The sequence below is a fragment of the Polypterus senegalus genome, chromosome 11 (assembly GCF_016835505.1).
Source record: "Polypterus senegalus isolate Bchr_013 chromosome 11, ASM1683550v1, whole genome shotgun sequence".
Classification (NCBI taxonomy): domain Eukaryota; kingdom Metazoa; phylum Chordata; class Cladistia; order Polypteriformes; family Polypteridae; genus Polypterus; species Polypterus senegalus.
Genome location: NC_053164.1, coordinates 70,135,954 through 70,160,990, shown reverse-complemented (window position 1 = coordinate 70,160,990; position 25,037 = coordinate 70,135,954). Strand labels below are relative to the sequence as shown.

The following is a 25,037-nucleotide window of genomic DNA, read 5'->3' as shown; positions in this document are numbered from 1 at the left end:
ACACTGGCCACTACCATCACCCGATCACAAAGTTTGAACATACAGTATCTATAGCTGGATTAACACCAAACTGACACACATTAATACATTTGTGTTACTAGACTGCACGCAGCACATTTTCTTTTTGGTTATGTAACTGAGCCCTGAACAGAAGCAGTGTACCAGTATTTCTTACTCTCAGAGATGCTAGGATAACAAAAGTAAAAGTTACTGGTTTCATTAATAAGTAATCAAACTAAGTAACACATGTTAGTATAAAAAGTATAAAATAAACTGCTCAGTGTAGTGCTCTACATTCATGTCATCAACATAAATTTAGGGATTTCTGAAATACTAAGACAGTATATTTCATCCAGAAGAAGTAAATAGTGCAATTGGCTGAGCATTTTTGAGAATCTTTGTGAATGCTTCCACCGTTTTCTACCCATTCCAGCTGAATGTATGTGTGAAGCCAAAGTAGTGCAATAGCTATGCACAGACTAAGAAATTCTTTAATTATAGCCCGGTTAAGGGCTTCCATGTCCAAATAACTGGGTTTCTCGCAAAGATAACTACATGTGTTAACCAAGTTTCTCAGAGGCCAATATCCCAGTTTCTCTAACCAGAGTACGTATGTACATTTCTGAAACTGGGTTTCTGTGAATACTGAGATGTTAAAGTACCTGTAAATACACTCAGTTATTTTAAACTAATTAACCACATGTCAGAACTTTACATCAGAACTTAGGGTGAAATTCTGGTTAGGACAAGATCTTGGAAAGCTTCACTCTGTTCTTAATGAAGCTATGCAGTAGTGCCGTAAAACATACAAGACTGTTCTTATAGCAAGATACTAATGGGGGCAATAAATAGTGGCATAACATCTTCATTAATATACCTTCTTCTTTTTCTTGGAAGGCTGGCTGCTAGGACTTGGCTGTGAACTTGTCACTAATGAGGAAAATGGACATTCTTCTTGTGTGGTATCTGCAGCATGCAGTGGGCTTATGTCATCTGGACCAGGTGGGCTACTTGAAAAGACATACATGTCCAAAGGGATGCTGTCTTCATCAGCACTGCAAAATAAGGAATAACAGTTATAGCAAAGACTTTACATAGCATACAGTGTAATATTTTCAAACTGGTCAGTCCAATTCAGATTCGCCATAGCCAGGGTCTGTCCTGGAAGCACTGTTCACAAGATTGTTCTTATCAGTTCAATTCTTAGTGCAATGAAATATAAAATGTAACAATGGTAAAAACTATATCCAAGGCTTATTTACCATATAAATGAGTAAAAAAGCAAAAAAAAATCCATACCTGCTCACAAAGGGTTTATTCTCCCTGCTCTCTTTGCCATTCATATCTAAGCATTCTGTACGTATTAAGTCTACTGAAGAACTTGCTTTCCTTTTTTTTGCAGTTTTCCTAGATGGAGAAAATGTACTTGCTGTTGTAAATAATGAAACCGATTGTGAAGATGGTGAAGGAGGGAGTGGATTTTGATTGTCAGAAGGCAATGGGCAGGAACTGGATATCTTATTTTTAGTGGCTTTAGGGGAATAACATATCTGACTGGAAAAACTGTGATGGTTCTGTTCAGTTATGACTGTAGGATTTGATTCTCCCGAAGTAGTGTTGGGGGACTGGTTTCTGTCCAATTCATAACAGGCTATAACTTTTTGAGGTATGTTTTTCTCAATACCATTTTTTGCCATGTTGTCACTTTCTTCTGATCCTTCTTCATTCAGCTGGCTAGAAACAGAATGGTGCGATGCACTTCCCGTTACTACACTGGATTTATCCAAGACTTTATCATCTGTAGTCCTTTCTTCACTAATCTCCTCCTCATCCTCCTCTTCCTCCTCATCAGGCACTTTCAACTGCTCTTCTTTATCTTCATTGTCACTTTCCATGTCGTTTTCAGAACATGAAGATTCACTTCCTTTTTCTACAAACTGATCTGTATCACTTCCCTCAACTTTGCCATCTTCATCTGGAAAGGAAAAGAAACAAGAAAAATAATAAGCCTGATGTAAGAAATCACATTGCATTAATAAAAGATTGGTCACACAAAGAAGCTGCAGACATACACAAGTCACGTATTGTTATTTAAAGGACATTTTATTGGCTCAGGCCAGGACTGCATGTAAAAGCAAATTTCATGGTTGTTCTAGCCTGTGATTAAACAATAATTTTTAATGTTTAAAAAAATGTATGATATTAAGCTCCTGTAATAATAATTTTTAATATACTGTTTGTTATATTTATATATTTTGAAATAAAGACAAATGGTGATAGGCTGGATTAATGATTGCATAGATGATCCAAAAGCATACAAAAATAAGTCAATAAAATATATCAAAAATGTATATAGTATAAGCATGTATATACATTCAGTGGCCCGTAGGTACTGTACACCTGCTTTTAAATACAAATAGCCAGATCATTCATGTGGATGTAACACAAAATGTATAGCATGCAGACAAGATATTTATGTGTTGTACACCCAGGTATTAGAATAGGCAGGACAAGTGATGCGAGTTTAGCCATTATATGATTGTTGGTGTCTGACATGGTGGTACCAGTATCTCAAGAACAGGCATTCTACTGGGATTTTATTTCACTGTAGTCTCTAGACTTCAGAGAATGGTGTGATAAATATAACACATCTAGTGAACAATAGGTCTGTCAGCTAAATCACCTTGGCAAAAAGAGAAGTCCGAGGAGAATGCCCAGACTTGCTCACGCTAATAGAAAATGACAATAATACTTAAATAACAGCTCATTTTAATACACTGGACTTGAAGTGAATTGGGAAATGGAGGCAGGAGTCATGCCAGGTTCAAATTCTGTCAGCTAATAATAAAAGAAGAGGTTATCATCATCATGTGATCACCAGAAATGGAGATCTGACAATTAGAAACATGTCATTGGGTCCGACAAATATTAATTCCTGCTGTAATATGTAAATGGTAGGGCAGAACTTTGTATAAATTGCATGAATACAGCAATCTGTCTTGCCTTGTGCAAATGATATAGGATGGTGTTGGTAGTACACTGGTGTGGGGAACTCGGCCTCTTAATAACACTTGAGCCTTCTGAATGCCAAAGCATACCTAAGCATTTCTGCTGACCCTTGTATGACCACACCTTTTTAAATGAATATTTAACGCGCAATAATGTGAAATGTCATAAAGGGCACATCACCTCAAGCTGGCTCCACGACCTCAGGTTAGTCCAATGGCTTTCACTGGCCCCAGATCTTACACCTTTAAGATAAGGTGGAGTGAGAGGTTTGTAGTATGAATGTGTGGACAACAATCTACAGGAACTGAGTGACAGTATCAAGTGATCATGTGCCAAAATCCCATCCTTAAGGAATGTTTTCAGCACCTCAGTTCAAAAAATTCAGGCTGTTCTGGAGGCAAAAAGAAATCCTACACAGTACCAGATAACTATATTTACAAATACTGCCACCAAGTGTATATATTTGTATATATTCAGACTGACTGCAGGGGTTTTTCTTTTGTTTGGCCAATTCAGATTATATTTTTTTGTACTCGGATAATAATTTTCAAGAAAAACATGTCCATTATCCTAGCCCCAGACACACACCTGGCCATTCTGAATCATCTCTCACTTCAATGCTCTTCACCAGCTCATCTTCAATATCAGGTTCTGAAGACAAATCCTCCTCCTCCTCCTCTTCTTCTTCTTCATCTTCCACCTCCTCCTCCTCTTCCACTTCTTCTTCTTCCTCACTGCCTTCACAGTCCTTACCAGAAGCTTCTCCCTCACTTTCTTTATTCTTTACATTATAGTTTTCTTCATTCTTGGTGACTAGTTCCTTGTCCTTTGTTTTTTCTGTACACTGTTTCTTTATCGGCTTGGAATCATTATCCTGGAGAAATAAATATTGCTATTAAAAACTATGATGCTAAAACTTAATGGCAAGAAGCATAAACTTATGTGGGTTTGATAATCTGTTGAAAATGTTAAAATCAGGCCTGTTTGTACAGTAACTGATACATAATGTCCATTATATGCATCATCCCAAATGTACAGCATCCTCCATAATGTTAGGGACAAAGACATTTTTCCCTGATTTACCCCTCTGTTCTGCATTTTAAAATTACAAATAAAACAATTCAGATGTGACTAAAGTGCACACTGCAGACTTTAAGGGTATTTACATACATTTCAGTCACACCATATAGAAATTACAACACTTTTTATGCATGTTGCCTCCATTTCAGGGCACCATAATGTTTGGGACAATTGGTGTCACAGGTTTGTGATTACTCAGTTGTGTGTCATTACTTTTAGTGCAGGAATAAGATTACCTAGGTTTGCTTATACCTTAAGACTACCTCTGGAGTCTGTCATTGCTATTGTTCAACATGAGGACAACAGATGTGCCTATGAAAGTTAAAGAACCCATTATGAGACTGAAGAACAAGAATAAAACCAACAGACACACCAGTAAAAACTTAGGATTGCTTAAATCAACTGTCTGGAATATCATTAAGAATAAAGAATGCACTGGTAAGCTCAGTAATCACAAAGGATCTGGTAGGCCAAGGAAGACCTCCATAGCTGATGACAGAAGAATCCACATTATGGAAAAGAAAAAGCCCCAAATGCCTGTCAGACAGATCAGTAACTGACTTCACGAGACAGACGTGGATGTGTCAGGGACTACTATCCGCAAAAGACTTCAAGACAAATACTGAGGCCACACTGCAAGATGCAAACCACTAGTTAGCCACAGAAACAAGATGACCAGATTGCAAAAAAGTACTTAAAAGAGCCTGCAGAACTCTGGAAAAAGGTCTCATGGACAGAAGAGACAAAGATGAAGCTGAATGAGAGTGATGGAAAGAGCAAAGTGTGGAAACAAGAAAGAACTACCCAAGATCCAAAGCATACCACCTCATCTGTTAAGCATGGTATTGGGTGGTGTTATGGCTTGGGCATGTATGGCTGCCACAGGTACTGAAACAATTATCTTCACTGATGATGTAAACTGGTAACAGCAGTTGCACAATGAATTCTGAGATATATAGAAACATCTACTGAAGATCCAATAAATGTCTCCAAACAAATTGAACACCACTTCATCCTACCACAACATAATGATCCCAAACAAACTAAAAACAAAACTAAAAAGGTGGCAAATTATTGAATGACCAAACCAGTCACGTGATTTAAATACATCTGAGCATTCCTTCCATATGCTGAACCTAAGGGGATAAGCCCCCGAAACAAGCAGGAGCTAAAGAAGTCTGCATTAGGTGCTTGGTAGAGTGTCTCCAAAGAAGATACTCAGCACCAGACTTCAAGCAGTCACTGCACTCAAGAGATTTGCAACAAAGTACTAAATATTACTGGTTTAATATACTTACCACTACTATGTCGTAAGCATCATGGTATCCTGAAATGGAGGCCCATGTATAAAAAAAAAAAAAAAGTGTTCCCATTTCTACATGGTGTGACCGAAATGTATGCAAATACCTCTAAATGAAAGTCTACAATGTTTGATTCTAAATTTTAAACTGTGCAGCAGAGCGGTAAATTCATGAAAAATGTTTCTTTGTCCCAAACATTATGTAGGGCACTGTATTTCCTGTGGTAACTGACTAAGATAATTCAGTGTTCACTGCACCGTCATTTTTGTCTGTAGTTTGTAGGTGGATTTAAGGTTAACCTAAATACTTTGGTTAACTTGAAGGTTGCAGTTTCAGTGTTCCTTACTACAGAGAACTAGTCTTCTTCCCTGAGCCCACCAACATTTTTTATGGAAATTAGGCCATTCTTCACTTTTTTCTGCCTGAAGCAGTCACTGGTTAAGGAGCAAACCTGACATGGACAGCCTACCAAATTAATGTTAATAGTCCCACAATCAAGACCATTCTTTTACACTAAAGAATCACTGGGACCATAACAGCCTTTGACAGAAAATATAACATCTGATACACTGTACAATAACTGTGCCAATTCCATTGGGTCAGGAAAAATAGGATTACAGTTGAAAAAGCGCATATGGCCCATATGGACTGTATATTAAATCAAGTCAAATCATTGCAGATGAAAGCAGATATACTAACTGAAAAATTCACCTATTAAAACTGAATTCATGCATATTAAACAATGCAGGGAGCAGTATGTGTGTTTCACAAAGTAACTGTGTAGAAACAGTGGAAAACTTGAGGAATATAGTCACATTTATATAGTATATTAACTACATTTAAATTATGTTCAGGAAAACAAATATAAAAAAAACACTACAAAAATGGCCTGCAGAGGAAATTAAGCCTGTTTTTCTGAATTGGTTAATTCCATGTCAAATCATCACACTGATTTGGTCATATGAGTAACCTATAGACAATGAAATTGCACATGTCTTGGATCAATATTAAGGGAGGTTTAAGCTATTAAAATTTGAAATTATTGCAGGTTTGGGTTTATGACTTTGACTGGTTTTATCTCCCCAAGTATAGGTTGCACAGAAATGGTTCTCATATTGTTTTAAAGTTCTGTTTCACATACACACTATGCTATCTCCAAAATGAAAAATTACCATGTTACAAGTGATTATAATGTTAAAAACTGAACTGTGAAAAAAAACTATATTTTAAAATGGATCTTTTTTTTTTTTTTTTTAATGCCATGAACATCTCCAGAAAATTTGGTCTTTGGTTTTTGCGTCGTTGCTGTGCTATCATTATTTATGTGGCATTACATGGTTTCATATCACTAATGTTCCCATTCGAGTGTTGGGGCCTTATGGAAGGCAATCAGTCAGAACTTCATGGGTAAACACCCCTCAACACCACAGCCTCTTCATTCACATGTTGCTGCTTTGTGTTGTTCGTTACACAATAGGGAAAACAAGTAATTTATTTGTTATATATACAAATGGCCTCAACTCGGCTGGCCATAAATCACCACATGAATTGAATTCTATGTGTATACTTTTCCAAAGGAAGTGGAACACAAGTTAAAAAGACAATCTTCCAACAATCTTTATAATATGAAAAGAGTATTCCAAATGCAGGATCCAAAATGTGTATGTATAATACAAAGAACGACGTTAGTAATGTGCGACAGCCTGGTTAAGTAATTGTGTTTGCAACTTGTACCAGTTGTGCTGTATGGCCGGCCATTAATCCCGGCCAATACCCCAAAGCCGCCAGGTGGAGCCATCCCTGCAGTATGGAGGTTCCCCGAAGACCAGCAGGGCATCATGGACATTAAGAGTTTTTATACACAGCCCTGCTGGATACCATGGGGGCCTCTAGGAGACGCTGCAGGGAGGAACAGTGTTTATTTACCCTACGCCCCGGAAGTACGTCTGAGTCACATGGACAAGGGGAATGACGTGCTTCCGGGGTGAAGAAAAGGACTTTTGATCTGACCCGGAAGTGGTAGAAGATCACATGGACTAGGGATTGGAACACTTCCGGGTCAGGGACTATAAAAGGATTGTGGGAGCTCCCAGACGGCGAGCTGAGCTGGGTGGTAGGAGGGCAACACGTCTGGGAGTGGTGGATTGGTTATTGTGATTGTTTTGAGTATATTTATGAGTATTGTGGAGGAGAGGGTGCTTTGTGCACTGTGGCTTATGAATAAACTCATATTTTGGACTCTGATCTGGTGTCTGGCGTATTGGACAGGGGTTCAAGGGAGCGATACTGCCCCCTATCTGTCACACAGTATTATTTTAACATGTTTGCTGCTATTTCACCTCATCCCTTTTTGTTTACTAAAAAGAGAGCAAGTTATTATTTCTGTATTTCTTTTACCCTCACCCTTGTTTGTAAATTTAAATTTTTACGATAACCCACTAGCTTCAACTGCCAGCAATATACATTTGATATTATCGTCCAAGTCAAAATAAGGACAAACGAAAAAAAACAAAAAAAAACACCACTTACACTGAAGATTACAAAATGTCCCCTAATGCTCAAATTAAGTGTATCACTTATCATTTACTGAACTTTGGAATGTCAAAGGTCTCAATCATGACCTAAACAGAAAAAAAGTAATCTTCCTTCTCAAGGCCAACAATCTTTTTACATGAGGCTCTCCTAACAAGTAACGATCAGGTTTGACTGATTTTTGATTGGCCCAATCTTTCATTCCAACTATAATAAGAAAACCAGAGTTGTGAGAATTCATTTTATTTTAAATTTTTGTAGCAATAGATGTAGTATGCGATACTGAAGACCACTATGTCATGGTTGTGAGGAACTTACTCAACTCTTTAGTAATTCTGATAAATATATATGCACCTAATGTGCATAACTGAGAACTTATGCAATATGTATTGGCACTGGATCCTAATATGAGTAATCATAAAATGATAATGGCTAGAGGTTTTAATTGCATTTTAAATCCAGACTTGAGTAAGCCCTCAATAACAGTAGCTATATTATAATATTAATTAATATAATAACAATCTCCTCTTTAATGCACACCAGAATGACTACAAGAAAACTGAGAAGAAAGAAAAACTCCTGATTTGACTAAAGATAAAGAGCAGTCACAGTGAGGCATTATATTATATTATATTTCTTCTCGCACTTCTGCTGAATAACTCACTGGCTTAAAGTACTCAATGCTACCACTCTATTATGTCAAGAGTGCATGTAATCAATGAGCCAGCCTTTTTAATTTATTTGTTGATTCAGTGGGCATCTCTTAAAGTAATGTTACCAGCACATGACAGTATATGACATTGCACTGGCCAACACAGAGCTGTACTATATGTAAAGTATGTCACTATCCACATTAAAAGAACACAGTCAACTAACAACAGTCTGCACTGCCCTTTCTTATATATTTCCTCTGTGTTACAAGACCAATCTAGCATGTCTCAGATATGGACCCGCACGTACCTGTAGCAGTTCATCACCTCCACATCCACTCCCTGAATAGTTACTGGACACAGAGGGCTCTGTTTTGAGGTGAAAGTCAATAACCAGATTTTTGATTTTAATGATGTTAATCTGCAGACAAGTTTTTCTGCACCAAGAAACAAAACTTTACACCCAACTTCTAATACTCTTTTTCATCACCCTTGTTAATGCACAGTTTTTTCAGAATCATCAAAGAATTTCTGCAAATTACATGACCTAGTGTTATATTTAAAGTCCGAGTTATACAGAGTGAAGAGAAAAGTACACAGGACTGTGTTGGTCAAGTATTTTTCACATCTATGTCAGTGAGACAGTTCTTGTGTCTCGCACAATGTGGCCTACCCAACAAATAGTTCATTATGTTGAACACCATAGGCTCATCCATCTGTTTATCCCAGAGATTACCCCTTAACAGGTATGGCCAGATAGTAAGGAATGGCACTGGAGAAATCAAATTACATAATGTTTACAGTGCTGCCTGCACTGACCACATGGGCATAAGCCTTGTTGAGCAGATAATATAATTGCATCTTCCAGTCCAGTCTTTGTTGGATAGGGAAACTACAGTGGGTGTTTCACAAGAGGAATCAGAGTCTAGTACCTCCCAAAGGTCTTCATGATGTGAGACATTAAGTGCCAGAGGTCTGTAGTTATTAAAATACCCCACAAAATAATGACAGATTTTTTTTTAACAAAGGGTATGAATGAATAAAGAAATTGAGTGTATGTATTTCTCTCTATAGGTAAGAGTTTAAGTTAGTTATTTAGGAAAAGACTGAAATTAATTATGCTGCAGCACATGTAGGGATTTCCTTTTAGAATAAGATGCTATATTGCTTTATTCGGTACATGTTGTTAGAGAGCCATGATCAGTTTCAAATATGGTAATAACAAAACATTAGATACGTATATGTTAGATGCAAAATTAGATGCAAGGCTAGAACCAGCCACGCCTTTCCCCCAAAAGGCCAATTTTAAATTGCCAATTAACCTAACAAATTTGTGAGTATAAAGGAATCTTCAGATTACTGCCTGGACAGTAGCAAATAAGGTTGTTAAATATTGTATAAAAACATGAGGAGGATACATTATAAGGAGCAAGAGAGGGAAAAATGTTTTTATTAAGACATTAGTGAAATGACAAAGTAAACAAGACACAAAGTAGTATTACTGCAATCAAGCAGTAAAATGAACAAATTCAATGAAAGGCGAAATCATACTATTACCCACTCTAAGCCATTTGAACATATTTGTAGTTTTATGACAAGACCAGCCCTTTACAAGAATTCACAAGTACAGCTAATCAGAAAGCGAGAAATCCAGGAGTTAAAACATTAACAGAAGCACAAGAGTGATAAACTAAGAACAACTCATTGGATAAAAGGGAAGAAAGTCGACCTCTCATAACTATGAAGTTTGGCCTGATGAATTAACATGAAAGGCGGCAGAACACTGTGTTGACATTTTCCAAAACAATATACTGTACAAATAATAAACTAGTACTAGATAATCATAGCCTGAAACAAAAGCACACCTGTACCTACTGAATAATAGTAACAGGCTGCACTGCGTTATTCAAGTAGTTATAACAGATGCCTGAACTAGAAGCATTCAGGAAATTATTTAAATATGCTAGTGTTACATTTTTAATATATTAATAAGGACTTAAACCCTACTCACCCCATCTTCATTTTTCTGTATGGACTTCTCCTTTTCTAGTCGCTTCATTCGTTCCTCGTGCTCTGCTTTATCCTGCATTGTTGCATATTTTACAATTATTTCATCAATTCTAGAAACGGCCAGTGCTCTGTTCTCTCGAAGTTTGCGAGTCAGAGAATGGTCAGACAGCGCTGGGTCAGCATCTAAACAGAAATATACAATTGTTGAAATGACACAGACTAAAACAAGAAAGCACAAAAGCAATGACATGAAAAAAGAAAGCCTGTGACATTTCTGATGTTGACTTTTTTAATGAAATTAAAAAGACAGGCATGACACTTTAGGCTCCTTTTAAATTCAGACCACAGGTCAATAAACCAAAGATTAGTTCTCTTTATTTTTAACAGATATTTGGTAGTTACCTTGTTAGTAGCAAAAGTAATAACCTGAAAAGCAAACCTCCGTAGATACCTACTACTTAGGACCTATTTTTCATATTAAATGGCATTATTTAACGTCATTCAGTCACATACAAGATAAAACTTTATGTATACCTGTATATGTAATGCAATAGCAAGGACATTTCTATAGGGAAAAAAACTAAAATGAGCAAGTAAACAGAATGTCTATAGTACAAATGGTTTCGTCATCAGTAGTAGATTGTCTCTTTGTTGCTACTGATGCTTGTTTTATGTCAATGATTGTTGTATTTAATAAAAACTAATCACTGTACAACGTCATTACATTCAGAAAAAAAAACACAATGTACATGTTGCCGAATGAGCATTAATGTACCAGTGCCAAATTGCACCCTTGCCTTATTTTTGCACACTTCAAAAATGTAAAAACAATTCTGACCACATAACCTTATAAATCTTGTTTCTAGTGTATTTATCATCATCCTCCTTTTTTCTACTTTAAATTTTTCCAAAAAATCATGCTAAACCCTATAAAAAGCAAAGGTATTATTAACATCAATGGAAAACAAATGCAGCCAGCATTTCTGTATTAGCAAGATATAACCAGGCGAATTGTATAACTACCGATTAGCTCAACAGTGGAAAAATGCTTTAATGTTTAAGTTGCTATAAAAAGACAGTAAAAGACTATCATCATGTAAAGTCATTAAACAAACTGATAGTAATATGCTTTATTGACTGGATATAATTATATTAAGAGGCTCAAATGAGGCTCAATAAAGATGTGCTTGACAAATCATGTATAATGTGACAAAAGCATATATAATCAACATAAAATCCATATAAGTGGTAATTAAACAAACAAAAAAAAAACACAAAACAGAACATATTCAACTTACATCATGCACTATAAATTGACCCACATCTGAAAGTGACCCTTGAGTTAATGCTCTTCCCAACTGGGTCGGCACTTTCATAGTACACCAAACATAAACCCTAGACAGCTAGAGTGAAAGGGGCTTAAGGACAACTGAAAAACTGAGCACAGAGATAATAGATCTCAAAGGATCACTAGTGATGAATTAGCCTGAATTTAATAACAAAGTGATCATTTAGCATATATAACAGATCTAGACGCACTCACCTCCATGGTAATTGTCAGTAAGGTGACAGCCAAAGTTGTAGATAAGGTCTAAATGACGACGTTCTTGAAGTTTATTGCCTATTTCACGGAAAGCATCTTGTGCCATTGTTTGTACTTGCTTTTTGGATAGATTTAACTCATGGCGCTCGTTTGCTCGACTTATCTCGCGCAATATATCAGAATAGTCTGGAAATTCTCCGTACTTCTCTGGCTTGTTGATGAACCTTTGCAACTAAAAGGAGTGAGACGTGTCATTATAAAGTTACAATGCAAAAAATAGCCGACAGATACTAATCTGACAAAACTTTGGGAAAAAGAGAGAGAGAGAGAGAGAGAGACAGACAGAGATTACACACTTTCTAACTAACCTTTTTATTAATTTCAGGGTAGCGTGTCCCATTATAGCAAATTGCCTGTTCAAGAACTCGCCCTGTTGCAGATGTGCAGCCTTTTAGCTCACAAAGTTTCTCGAAGATTTTCATCAACTAGAGATAAAAAGAAACAAAACTTTTCTTCCATTATATAAAAAAAAAAAAAACAAAACAAATAAACTACTATGTTAGGTCATTAAAAGCCTTTCTCACATATTATTGGGAAATACAGCAATATATTGCATTTGGTAATTGGTGGCATTTTAAAAGAGTGGCTAAATGTGTACAATCAATATGCATCACATATCAACTTTTTCAAAATGGTGCTACCAAAAGCTCAATTATTTCTGTGCAGCACGGACTGGAGGATTTTTCAAGATAGGAGGAAAATTTGATGGAGCAAAATACCATCAAATTATTGAGGAAAACCTACTGCCCTCTGCCAGAAAGCTGTCAATGAGAAGAAGGTTCACTTTCAACATGACAATGACCTGAAGCACACAGCAAATTTGACCACTCAGTGGCTAAAGGAGAAAAACATGAATGTCTTTGAGAGGCCTATTTAGAGCCCAGACTTAAACCCTATTGAAAATCTGTGGAGTGACTTGAAGACTGCAGTCCACTAGTGGTCACCATCCAATCTAACTGAGCTTGACCAATTCTGTGAAGAAGAGCGGGCAGATATTGCACAGTCTAGATGTGCAAAGTTGGTAGAGAAGTATCCCAATAGACTCCTGGCTGTAATCAAGGTAAAAAGTGGTTCCACAAAGTACCAACACTGGGGGGTGATCCTTTAACCATTTCAGCGATTGTTTTTTTTATTTTTTTTAACTATTGCAATCATATCTTTCACTTGGCTGTTATAAGGTTAATTGAGTAATTACAGCTGGACAAATATTTGTTTTGTGTGTGTCTCTACATTTTAGGCTGCAAAGCAACAAAATGTAAATATTTTTGAAGTGGGGCGATTCTTTTCTATACCCACTGTACAGAAAAACTACAAACTAGCAACATATTGGTGAGTCAGGGTGTCATGTGCTGGACTGTCTCCTAGTGCAACCATTATATTGGCTGCTTACCACTGTGATCCTGAATCTGAATCAAGTCGAGAGTGAGAATGAGAGTAAATATAACAATGTTACACCTATTTAGCTACCCAAAGTAATATAAATGTACTGTATATTGAAGCAATGATATGTGGTGTTGCACACTAACATTACTTAATTTTGACACTCTAAATAATACATTAAAATCTTATATTTGTCATAAATAGACAAATAGCCATTTGCTATTAAAATGTAACCATTTGATATACAGTTATAGAATAATTTCTAGAAGAACTTGTTGAAAGTGTTAGTGTAGGCTGTATTGCTCTTATGAGATTTCTTTTAAAGGCTACATTTACAGGATTTCTTATTTAATTGTGGTAGACATCTTAGTTAATCGTTCAAAAAACACAAAATATCAATTGAAACTTCCTGCATTGTATGTTTTAATACTATGGAAATATGAGTCAGCATGGTACAAAATAAAGAGGAGTAAGGAAATAAATCTGCATCAACACTAAGTTGTTCGCCAATTTTTGAGGGTACAGTAATTGAAAAAATTCTTTACAGTTAAAACAAACTTACCAAAAATTATGAGTGTCAGATGATTTTTAGCATTACAATAGATATAAAGAATAAAATTCATTTACTCTTTGAACATACTGTATTTATCCTAATGCAGAGTCACAGTGGGCTATATCATATATTGTAAGAACTGAGTGTTATACATTATAATAAACTATCTGGAAATTTGTGAAGGAGACACCTTGCCAGATCGACTCTGGGGGGAAAATAGATACCAGGGATAATCTTATAATGGTGTGGCTTTTCTATATACTCATTTAGCATGACTGATGTGAATTCAGTATAAACATGAATAAGGTATCCATTTCCTCTTTACAAGGAGCCAGATGTAGAAGCATTTAATTGCTACTTTAATTTTAGTTCTGTGAACATCCAGATCAAGGGGAAATATTTCTTGTCCACTTTGATTTGATTCTTTTGTTCAAAGTGACTACTTTCTTTGATGTAGTCAGATGCAGAAAACTCAAGTCTAATGCCAACATTTTGATTTCAGCATTCCTATCTCCTTACCTTCCGTTTTAACCGGTGTTCCTGAATGTAAGAGGAGTCTTCATCACACAGGTCATCCAGTCCAAGCTCCTTTTCCTGTAACCGATGAATCTCATTAGCATAGACCTTGAGCAGGTTCTCCAGATATCGTATCTAAAATGCAAAGGGACCAAATTATAAAAACTGAACTATAACTCTGCAATCTAATATTCACAGACTACAGTTCTCCTTCATTTGACAGGAGATAATAAAATAACACATTAGAAGATATATACAAGGAATAACCAATTTAAATGTTGAAATATTTTAGATATTTATTTAATCAAACAAAGGTGTCACAATTTTATTAAATATTTTGTGCCAAGGAGTCATATTCAAAGATATGTTATTATAGAATGTAACTAAAGGTAGTAGTAAATAAAATACATGATTTTTAGTAATACTTTACAATATCATGTAGTTAAATAGGGAGCTGAAATAGGCTTGTAATAGCTGAAATAGATTTCATAATCACCAAAATTCAAGAAATTACAGTAACAGATGTAGTATTGTTAGCTGTGAAGGGTCTATGACTAATAGTAGTTCATATTTCTTAACAAGTACCCAATGGAGAAATTTCAATGTGTATTGGAGAAAAACCCAAGCAAAATGACACCTTTTATTGGTTAACTAAAAGATTACAATATGCAAGCTTTCGAGGCAACTTGGGCCCCTTCTTCAGGCAAGATGGGAATTTGTTTTTCCATCAGGAATGGCTATCAAATGTGTTAAAAAGGAAAATGTATAGGGTGAAATAATGTCTTTCAAGGATGATTTTGAAAGAGTAAATAATTCAGTAATTTAGGTCACACAGTCAGGCTATTTCATTCAGACAGACAAAAGGTGCTTTCCAATTTTATGCAAACACACCTGTTAAATATCTTTTGTGGACTTCTGCTCAAAATTCCCTCTCACTGCAAAAATACTGAATGTTTTTTTTTAGACAAGTTAGCTTTGCTAGGGCTTTAATTGTGGATCACATTATTCAAATACAAACCTGTAAAAAGAAACTAAACACTTAATGATTAGATGCTCTTGTAAGCTGGTTTTAAAAATATTGAATACTAGTCAATACCCGGAGCTTCACTTTTAATAAATTGGTTGATATAAAAATATGGACACAATTTTATTTCAATTTTTAATTATGTACCAAGTCTGCATTGTATACAAAAATCACACAAAAGGAGTGAATATGTTGAGCAAGGAACTACAATACAATAATACTGTACAATCTTTGTAAACAATGTTAGATATAGCACCCACTTGTTTTCAAAATGGATAGGGAACGAGGTGAACTCACTCTGGAACATGTCACATAAAGCTGGCCATGAGAAAAACAATCATCCCTGAAATCAACTCCCACCTCTTTTAGTGTCTGGCCTTGTGCTTTATTGACAGTCATTGCAAAATACATTTTGATTGGAAATTGCAGGCATTTGAACTGAAAAGGAAAGTCAGATGGTATAAGAGGAATACACAGCATAAAGACAATTTCTCCCTGACTAGAGCCAGTAAAGATACATGCTTCAATTACACTTTTGTGTAAAGCTTTTATTTGCAGTCTTGTGCCATTGTACAGTTTAGGAGAATGTAAGTTTCTCAAAAGCACTGGTGCTCCTATCTTCAAAATAAATTTATGCAGCGGACTAAGCACATGCAAGAACTCCACTAGACAATGTACAGCCTCTTCAACCTCTACTACAGAGTCAGTTGAATCATATGTCATCTCATGTGTATTTAGCTTTGCTAAAAGACAGTTATTAATTTTGTAGCTTTGTCATTTTTAAGCATTAATAAAGCACCTTCCCTGAGCCAAGATACAGGTTTAAAAGGTAAGTTTTCTATATCAGGATATATTTTCTCCATGTATATCTCTATGCCGTCTATTAAAGTATATAAATTGTCCAGGATCTTCATTTTTCCTTCATTCTCCTCTATTCTAGTCTCTCATAATTTCAATAGATCTGAAAACTTTTGTGTTTTCTAGTCATCCATCAAATGCACACTCATATTTTTTATTTTTTTTAAAGTCTCAGTATTTTTATTTTCAAGCACATATAGTTTCACCCCTTAGGGTAGGTGTTTTGCAAATTCCATTCTTATCTCTTTTAGACCCTAAAACAAACCTCAATGCTAAAATTCTAAGACTTGGGGTTTAGGAAATCTAGTGATGAATCAGTCAGTGGGTTTTCACTTTTATACATATAGATTAAAGCTTTAACAATAAACAGTTTCATTTTGACCAAACAAAAGAAAACCATTAGGCATCTTGGATCTTTAGCTGAACCCACATTGTTCTTAAAATGAAGCTGCTATAGTTTAACATATTCTTAAACATTAAATACAAAATGGAAATTTTTTTAAAAATAGGGGCAGTTAATAAAACTTAAATACAGTACATCTCTCAATAATTTTTTTGTTGTGAAATTTAAATGATAACAAAGACAATGGCTTTGGAAATCAGGTTAATTACAATTATATATTCACCTTAATACTAATAAAAACATTTTATACATATTTTACAACATAAAATATATATTTTATTACATTTTTCAATGTATAACAAATTGTTGTTGCCATACATTATATGGTGTGGATGTATGTATGTTAGATATCACTGCAAAAGTTGTGGCATTTGAGAAGCAGCACTAGAGACCTAGAGATCTTCATAAGATTTCATGCCCAACACTTTCTGAAATACCGACACAAACTAACAACACCAGCAATAAATTACAATAGTTCAGATCCCCAGAGTCAAACCAAGTTAAAAATAAAAGTGAGGAAGAAAATGAAAAGGAACACAGTCCGGTCAATATAAAGTAAAAATTACTTTTTTTATCAGCAGAGTACAGGCAGACTACTCATGAGGGCAGATGAAGACACTGTGATTGTAATTCATGGTAAAACAAATGACACTGAAAGAAGAAGTGCTTTTACCTTGCAGAACAAAAAAAAAAAAAAAATCAGTGAGCTAGAAACCAAAACTAAAGGGCACATAGATTTTTTATGAACTACAGGCAGCACTATAGGCCAGGGAGTATGATACTGTAAGAATTACCGATTCTTGGCTAATTAAAAGTGATGGGCATTTCTACAATATAAATGACAATGAATCCTTCAAGAAAGGCATACTATGGATGCAAAGAGAAGGTACAGAACGGTATGTGAAAAATAATATTCAGGCTCAAAAAGAGGAAAAAGCAAATATGTCAAAATCACTGTCATTAAGTGAAAAAACATCCATAGATTTGGTGATTAGTGGTTCCTACAGGCCAAAAAATTCTACTGTTTACAATAAGATATTATTTTATCAAACAATACACGGATATGCAAAAAAAGAACATGTGGCAATTGTGGCTGATTTTAGCTTCTGAAATTTGATTGAAAAGCCCATTTTGAAAATACAGAGAGAAAACTGAAACAGTACTCATTTGCAAATTACTGTTTTTTCACCCGCTTTGTTCCAAGCCTCGTCTTTATCTTACTTTTTTTTTCTTCAAACAATATATAAAAAGCAATTAAAACATAAGTCATCAATACTATAAGCAACAATCATCACAACATGGTTAAATTTTAAATTATTTTTATAACTACACAACTGCAGACCAAAATACTATTTGCAACAAGCGGACTTCACAAGAATGAGGAAACATCTAGAAAACAAAGAATAGGTAAATAAAAACACCTTAACTCTAAGTAATAGATGGTGTCTCTTCACAGACATCCTAATCCAGGTCCAAAATAAATATAGTCCAAAAACCAAAATAATTAATTAGAAATTCATTAAAAATATAAGACTGAAAATATCACTTTACAAAAACATAAAAAGCTAAATAATGAAGAATTTGGGAACTACCAAACACTTCAAAAAGTGATCAAAAAAGCATTCAAAAGCCTAAAACTGAAACAGAAAAAAGAATGCAATTTTTTCAGTCCTACTCTAGTTTAAAAACAAAAAGAAACAGTGAAAGAGAACTTATGAAGACTCAAAGATGCACAATGATAAATGACTGAAAATGGTAATCAAACATTGAATAAACAAGATATATATTAAACCAAAATTTTATCAAAGGAGAAATTAAATGGAATGCCTCAGGCAAATGCAAGTAATGAGTTTACAGATATCACAATAGAAACGTCAGATGTGCTTTAGGGCACTGCCACATTGAAAACTAACAACACAACTAGAATCAATGGGATCGTACCAGTTGCAATGAATATTAGTCATAAATCAATCACCAATTTCAATGGAAAGAAGTTATCTCATGACTGCAAAGTTGTAAATATGATACCAATCAACAAAACGTAAAATGTACTAAGCAATAAGCCATACTTCTAAACCAATCAAAATCACTTAAAGTATAAATAAATCAATTAAAATAGTTCTTATATGAAATAATTGGACAATATAAATAAGATCTCAGTTTAGAATTCAGCAGTGAACACTATTAAAGGTTCTGACTGGTCTCCAGAATTACTTTCTTTCTTACCATAGGTGGAGCAAATCCATTCATGATAATAAGGAATGCATTGTTCAGTTTCTGAATTAAATGAGCTAGCAATACAAATAAATGTTACAAATGTTGGAGTTACCATTTAATAATTTAAAAATACATACACTAAACCAGTTTTCACCAATACTACAGCAAATTCACAAACGTGTTATATTCAATATTTGCTAAGCAATTCATTAGAAACATTTTAAAAATCCCAGCATTTTTGTTTTGTTTTCTTAGAATATCACTACCACATAAAAACTCAAAATGTATTCCATTAAAAATATGCGAGTATCCTTATATCATAGTCTTTAAACTTAAAATACTACAGTAAGTTGTTTAATTCATAGAATAAAATGTGATCACTGTAGATTACATCTTAACTGATTAATCATTTGGCAGATCAGATCAGTCGATAATGGGGCTCAGTAACCTAACTGACATTGGCAGAAATTACACCAATCAGAGCCCGATCAGGTGCTGACATTTTGACAAACAGAACTCATCAACTCATGCAGGATTTGGTGTATGCACGAACAACATGATCCCCAAAGTGCAGGTAAATGCAACTGAAAACAAACAAGCTTACCTATTTTATGAAATGAGGAGTTTTCTCAATTAATATATATTGTAAACAATGCCAGTATCAAAAGAGTGTTTTCTAAGCTTGACTCTCTAAACTCAGCCTCTATTTTGGCAATTATTTGGCCATAAATACTTCACTCAATATAAATGTTCTATACATCAAAATTAAGGGACGGCATTTCTCTTTCAAATTATTTACATCTGGATAAAAAAAAATATATATAATGTATATAAATGACAGTACAGAAACTTGCAAAATTCAATCACATTTTACCAAAAACTAAACAAAAATAATATACAAAGTGTATGTTGGAATAAGCTTCCAAAAAGACAATAAAACAAATGCACAATATACTAGCAATAATAAAAAAATAGTTATGAAATACCCACTTATATCATGTCTATTTTTAGTATTTTCAGGAAAGGAAAAAAACAGGATTATTTTTTCAGTTTTTATTGTGTTCAAATAAATGCCTATGTTATGAACATGGTTTACTAAAAACACAAAAACTAGATGTCCAAATAAAGGCCAAGTACTGCTGTTTCAGAATTTATAATCTGATGAAGGGAATATGTTGCAAGAATAAATTAGAGCATAATAAATTAGCAAACCCCAAATACATTTTTACTTTGAATGTTACTTTTCTTGTCATAAGTGTTGAAATATACTTTCAAACACCACAAAGACAACACAGAATGTATGTCCAGATGGCTAGGAACAACTAGTGAAAAAGTTATTAAATGCTTACAGCCAATTTGTAGAGTTTTACTGATTTGAAGCTGTAAAATAAAGAGGTTCTTTTACTGCCTTCAAATAAATCACCATATAAGGAATTTGTCTTACTGAAAGGCATTTATTCTACATGTGAAGACCTGAACATGTGCATTCAAAATGTAAATATCTGGCTAAGGAATCATACTGTGTGTGCCCAAATTATAGTATAGTATAGAAAGAAAGAAAAAATCTAAAAATTGCAAAATTCAAAAATGTTTTTAAAAAATTCTAAAACACCACCATCATCATCATCATTTATAATTCTCTTTGTAATAGTATAATTCCAGGAATATTTGAAATGACAAAAATAATGTCCTGGGAAGAGAAACAAAAACGTTCAGTAAACTTGACTAAGAGTTGTATAAAACAATTTTGCAACAAACAGTTGCGCAAAACCCTGTTTCACCATCCCAATTACAAAAACTTTTATAAAGAATAGAACTATTTAGAATTCAAAATAAAGTTTTATGAACTTGATGAAGGTTGCTACCGTGCAAAATATTTTGGGTGTAATATTTATATATACACGCACACACAGGGTACACATATTACATATATACTGTATTAGGCCTGGGAAAGTTAACACATTCATTTTTGTGATTAATGTAGTTTGTTTAAAGCTTTAAAAAATACTGCCACATCACGCCCCTGTCAGTTTCATGTGTTTTTTTTTTTGTATGAAACAATAGTACAATTAAGTTAAGTATGTGCCTAAAAAAATTACATACACATCCAGTATGGTATTTATATACTACTTTTAAAAATGTTTTGAAATATAATTTTCATTTAAAGGTTTAAAATTTCGCATTACGAGGTTCATAATGATGTGAACAGCACCGTTGTTCAGTTTCTTGATTTATACCAGCTGACATAACTGCAGGAGAGTGTCAGGAAAGTGGGTGGATTTATACCAGTCCAGGTGCAATGCTAGAGAAAAGTTGCAAAGGTAAAAATTACGCTCTTTTTTGCTTTGTTTCTTTAGGAAGATTAAATCAATGTCATTCCACATTAGTGCTAAATAAATAACTAGGGAGGTTAAAGAGTTAAGAGTAAAGAATTAATTAGGATCTAATTTATTTGAACATAATCATCTAACATTTAGTGCAATATCTTTTCTTTACACAATAGTAATCCTACTCATCCATTTTTAAAGAATTCACACCACAGGTAAGGAACATAAATGCTTTTGAATGTTTGATTTTACCTTTGTGTTCTTCAAGTTAATAAAATATTGCATCAGAAAATAGTTCTGTGGCTAGAGTCTGTGTTAGTTCATTCCAAACAGTTATCATAAACAAACTGAATGAGCAACATCAATATGCACATATGCCCTTGTTATTTTTATCAAAGTTGAAAAAAAACTGTACAAATAAAAGCGCCAGATCTTTAACTGCTATTCCATTTGCAAGATGAATTTACAATGTATTACAGCAGATGTACATTATTATTAACACCTCTTGAAAGGCTGATGTTCAAAGTATAAACTACTTGGTGGCTGCGTAGACTATTGCCTGTCATTATGATCATGCATGGTAGCCAGCTTCACTCAGAGGGTGTTGTAGGAGAAGAAGTGATCTTTTTTTATTAAGATTCTGTGAAGCATTAGACAGTATTACTCTACCAGTAGATAAAGACCCTATTCATAATAAAGGGTTTGAATACTCATATTAAAAGTAACTAAACACTCAAATATACTTAAAAAGTAGTTTAAAGGTTCTAAGAGCTACTATATGCAGATGTGTACTTCACGTGGCTTTGTATGCTTCATTATTAATAATAATTGTTCTTTATTTGCTTGCAGTGTGCGCCTGTAATGAATGTAGCACTTTTGGCTTTGTTCGCTGCATAGCCTTTATTTGAAAAACATGACCCTTAGAAAAACAGAAGTGCATGAAAAGTTATCAAAAAGAAAAGTGGAATCAAAACACATCACATAGCTGTAATGCATATGTGAAACTCAGACAAATATCACTCATGATTAAACACATTAAATGCACTCATTACTTTAGCCCCTGCATCCTGCCTTCAAGCCCACCACTCCACTATTTCTTTTTCTAGTCCTTGGGTGAAAAAGACGTTAAGTCAGTGCCCATTAGTGTTGGATTCATACTAAAAGTTTGACTTCAGTATCAATGAAAGCATTTGGACCTCAGTACCAGTATTGAAATGATTCTGAAGAAAATAACAGGTAACTCCAAAACCCCCATCTTACTCCAGCCTACTGGTGCAGTGCACCATCATGCTGCAATATGCAACACTTTCCTTTAGATAGCTGTGATTTTCCTATTATATCAAATCAAAAAGGTGACAAATTCCTTGTTAAGTCAAGGTTTCTTTATTTAGACACGTTTACACAAGAAAACACAAACACATCTTATCAAAAAAAAGGGGTGGGGCACCCCCATAAAGCTCCCCTTGCATAGAAAAAATGGGAGGTCCTGGTAAAAAAAAAAAAAAAATTGCATTAAAGTGTCTAGTCATGTAGTTTTGTTTCATGAACTCTACGAAACTGACATTTTTCCACTGCTGCAATAGCAAGTTTGGGGGGAATTGGGGATTGAGAAGAAAGGTGACATTTACTTCTGGTACCAAAAATTTAAAATGCAGGTATTATACTAATTTGAAATTTGGGTTAAATTCAAAGAGTGAAACTGGGCAGAATCAGGAGGAAAATGGTACTTTCAGGGCACTGGAGAAGTATTTAAAATCTGTTATAATACCCATTAACAAAAAAGCAAAGCAGTAAACTAGAAAAATTGGCTTTATAAATCCCAATACAAAATAACAAAAAATAACACTGATTGTGGGAGTGATGTGCAAAATAAAGAATTGTAGCAAAGCATGTATGGTGTAACATGGTGCCAAAATAAACCTGAAGGCACTGTGGAAAAAGTACAGCACTATCTTCAAGAACTTGTAATAGACCAGATGTCAGGCAACTTTTTAAGTTCCTCTCTGTTCAGACAATGTGATATTTGGCTTTTCCACCATCATCAGTGCCATGTGAGGGGGGTGTTCAATGTCATGGGCAAAATTTATTAGGACAGAAGAGCTCTCTTCATGGTGTAAATGCAGAGAATGTTCTTCCTGTATAATAACTGCCTTTTACTGTAATAGGAGAATTAGCCTAACCATGTTACTCATATTAGCTGCTCTTTACAATAATTAAGTTTTATTGTTTTATTTATTCTTTTGTGAACATCACAGAATTTAAGAATACAATTTTGATTCATAATTTTGAGTACTGTCTTATTTAATTGTACATTTTAAAGGAATACTCCAACCAAAAATGTTATTGTTTTATATGTTACTTACCCCATGTAGTTTGTAGTGATGGGCCAAGAAAATTTTTTTAATGTTATGTTTCCAAGCAGAAAAAGAGAAAAAAAAAAGTTTGTGATATAATGGTGATACGTTCTTTCCAGCGCCAAACAATGTGAAAAGTGTCCAGGGAATGGACATCATTAAAAAATGATATAACTTGTGTCACATAATCCATATTTCTGTTATCCATTTCTATGCTCAAAATGTGCAAAATGAGTGTATTTTTTGCTAAAATTTTGTCAATAAAGTAACACTTCCACATTCACAAATTTGACATTTGAGGGTTGAATTTAACTGGGAATATTTTTGGAGCCTGCCGAAAGATCACAGAAACTCACAGACAATGTGTAAGCCAAAAACAATACTGAAAATGATTTGTACCATTTAAAATCATACTATGTAAATTTTAGTATTATTTAATATTTGTTAGGGCAATTGCATATTATATCTTTAATATTAAAAGTTTTTTTTTAACCAAAATAAGAGTATTTGGCAATGCAGCACAGGTGTTAAACAATGCTGTCTGTCTAGTGATCTGTCGATTGTAAGTAAGCAAACACAGGCCACTAAAAAAAATGTTAGAATGAAAACCTGCAGCCACTGGGGCCCTCCAGGACTAGAGTTTGGGATCCCTGGAGCAGACGAACCTACCTTAGTGGAGCTACAGATGTATAAGCATCTCGTTTGTTTTCATTCATTGAACAGACATTACAAACACCACTCCTCCAGGTATGCTACTCACCTATAAGACTCTTAGTGGCCCCATAATGCCACTATTATCATCCTTTGCATGCACAGTTTTACAACTAGCCCTGCTTCATATGGCTCATCTGGGGTCAGTGGCAACTTGATTCAAATGTCTGAAATCAGAATGTGCTGGTCAAAAAAAACCCTTTACCATATGGAAAGAAAAATCACGAGTGAGTAACGTTTCAGTTTATTTCACAGGTGCCTGCTTTTAGCTGACAGAAATTCATCTGCCACTTCGCACAGGAGAAATTGTTTTAACTTTCTTGTAAACGAAGTAGAGAAAGCATAGTAATCATGAAAAAATTCCATCTCGAGATTTTGATGAATCTGGACATTTTACATCTCCCAGAGTCTAAAAATACTGTTTTTTAGAATTATGTCTGTGTGTGCGTATAAATACAATAACTCAAAAATGCAATGAGAGATGGATGAAATTTTGTATGTGGTTGTTA

The 25,037-nt window shown here is 34.5% G+C and overlaps 1 protein-coding gene across 1 annotated transcript in view; it reads right to left on the bottom strand.

The window, feature by feature from the left end:
- daxx (death-domain associated protein) overlaps window positions 1-25,037 on the bottom strand; it is a 34,353-nt gene that overhangs the window by 1,531 nt on the left and 7,785 nt on the right. The window contains exons 4-10 of the mRNA XM_039768976.1: window positions 14,638-14,769; window positions 12,494-12,610; window positions 12,126-12,357; window positions 10,584-10,765; window positions 3,598-3,883; window positions 1,300-1,975; window positions 878-1,055 (exon numbers count right to left, since the gene is read on the bottom strand). Of these exons, the coding sequence (XP_039624910.1) occupies window positions 878-1,055; window positions 1,300-1,975; window positions 3,598-3,883; window positions 10,584-10,765; window positions 12,126-12,357; window positions 12,494-12,610; window positions 14,638-14,769 (1,803 nt within the window). The remainder of the gene's footprint in view (window positions 1-877; window positions 1,056-1,299; window positions 1,976-3,597; window positions 3,884-10,583; window positions 10,766-12,125; window positions 12,358-12,493; window positions 12,611-14,637; window positions 14,770-25,037) is intronic.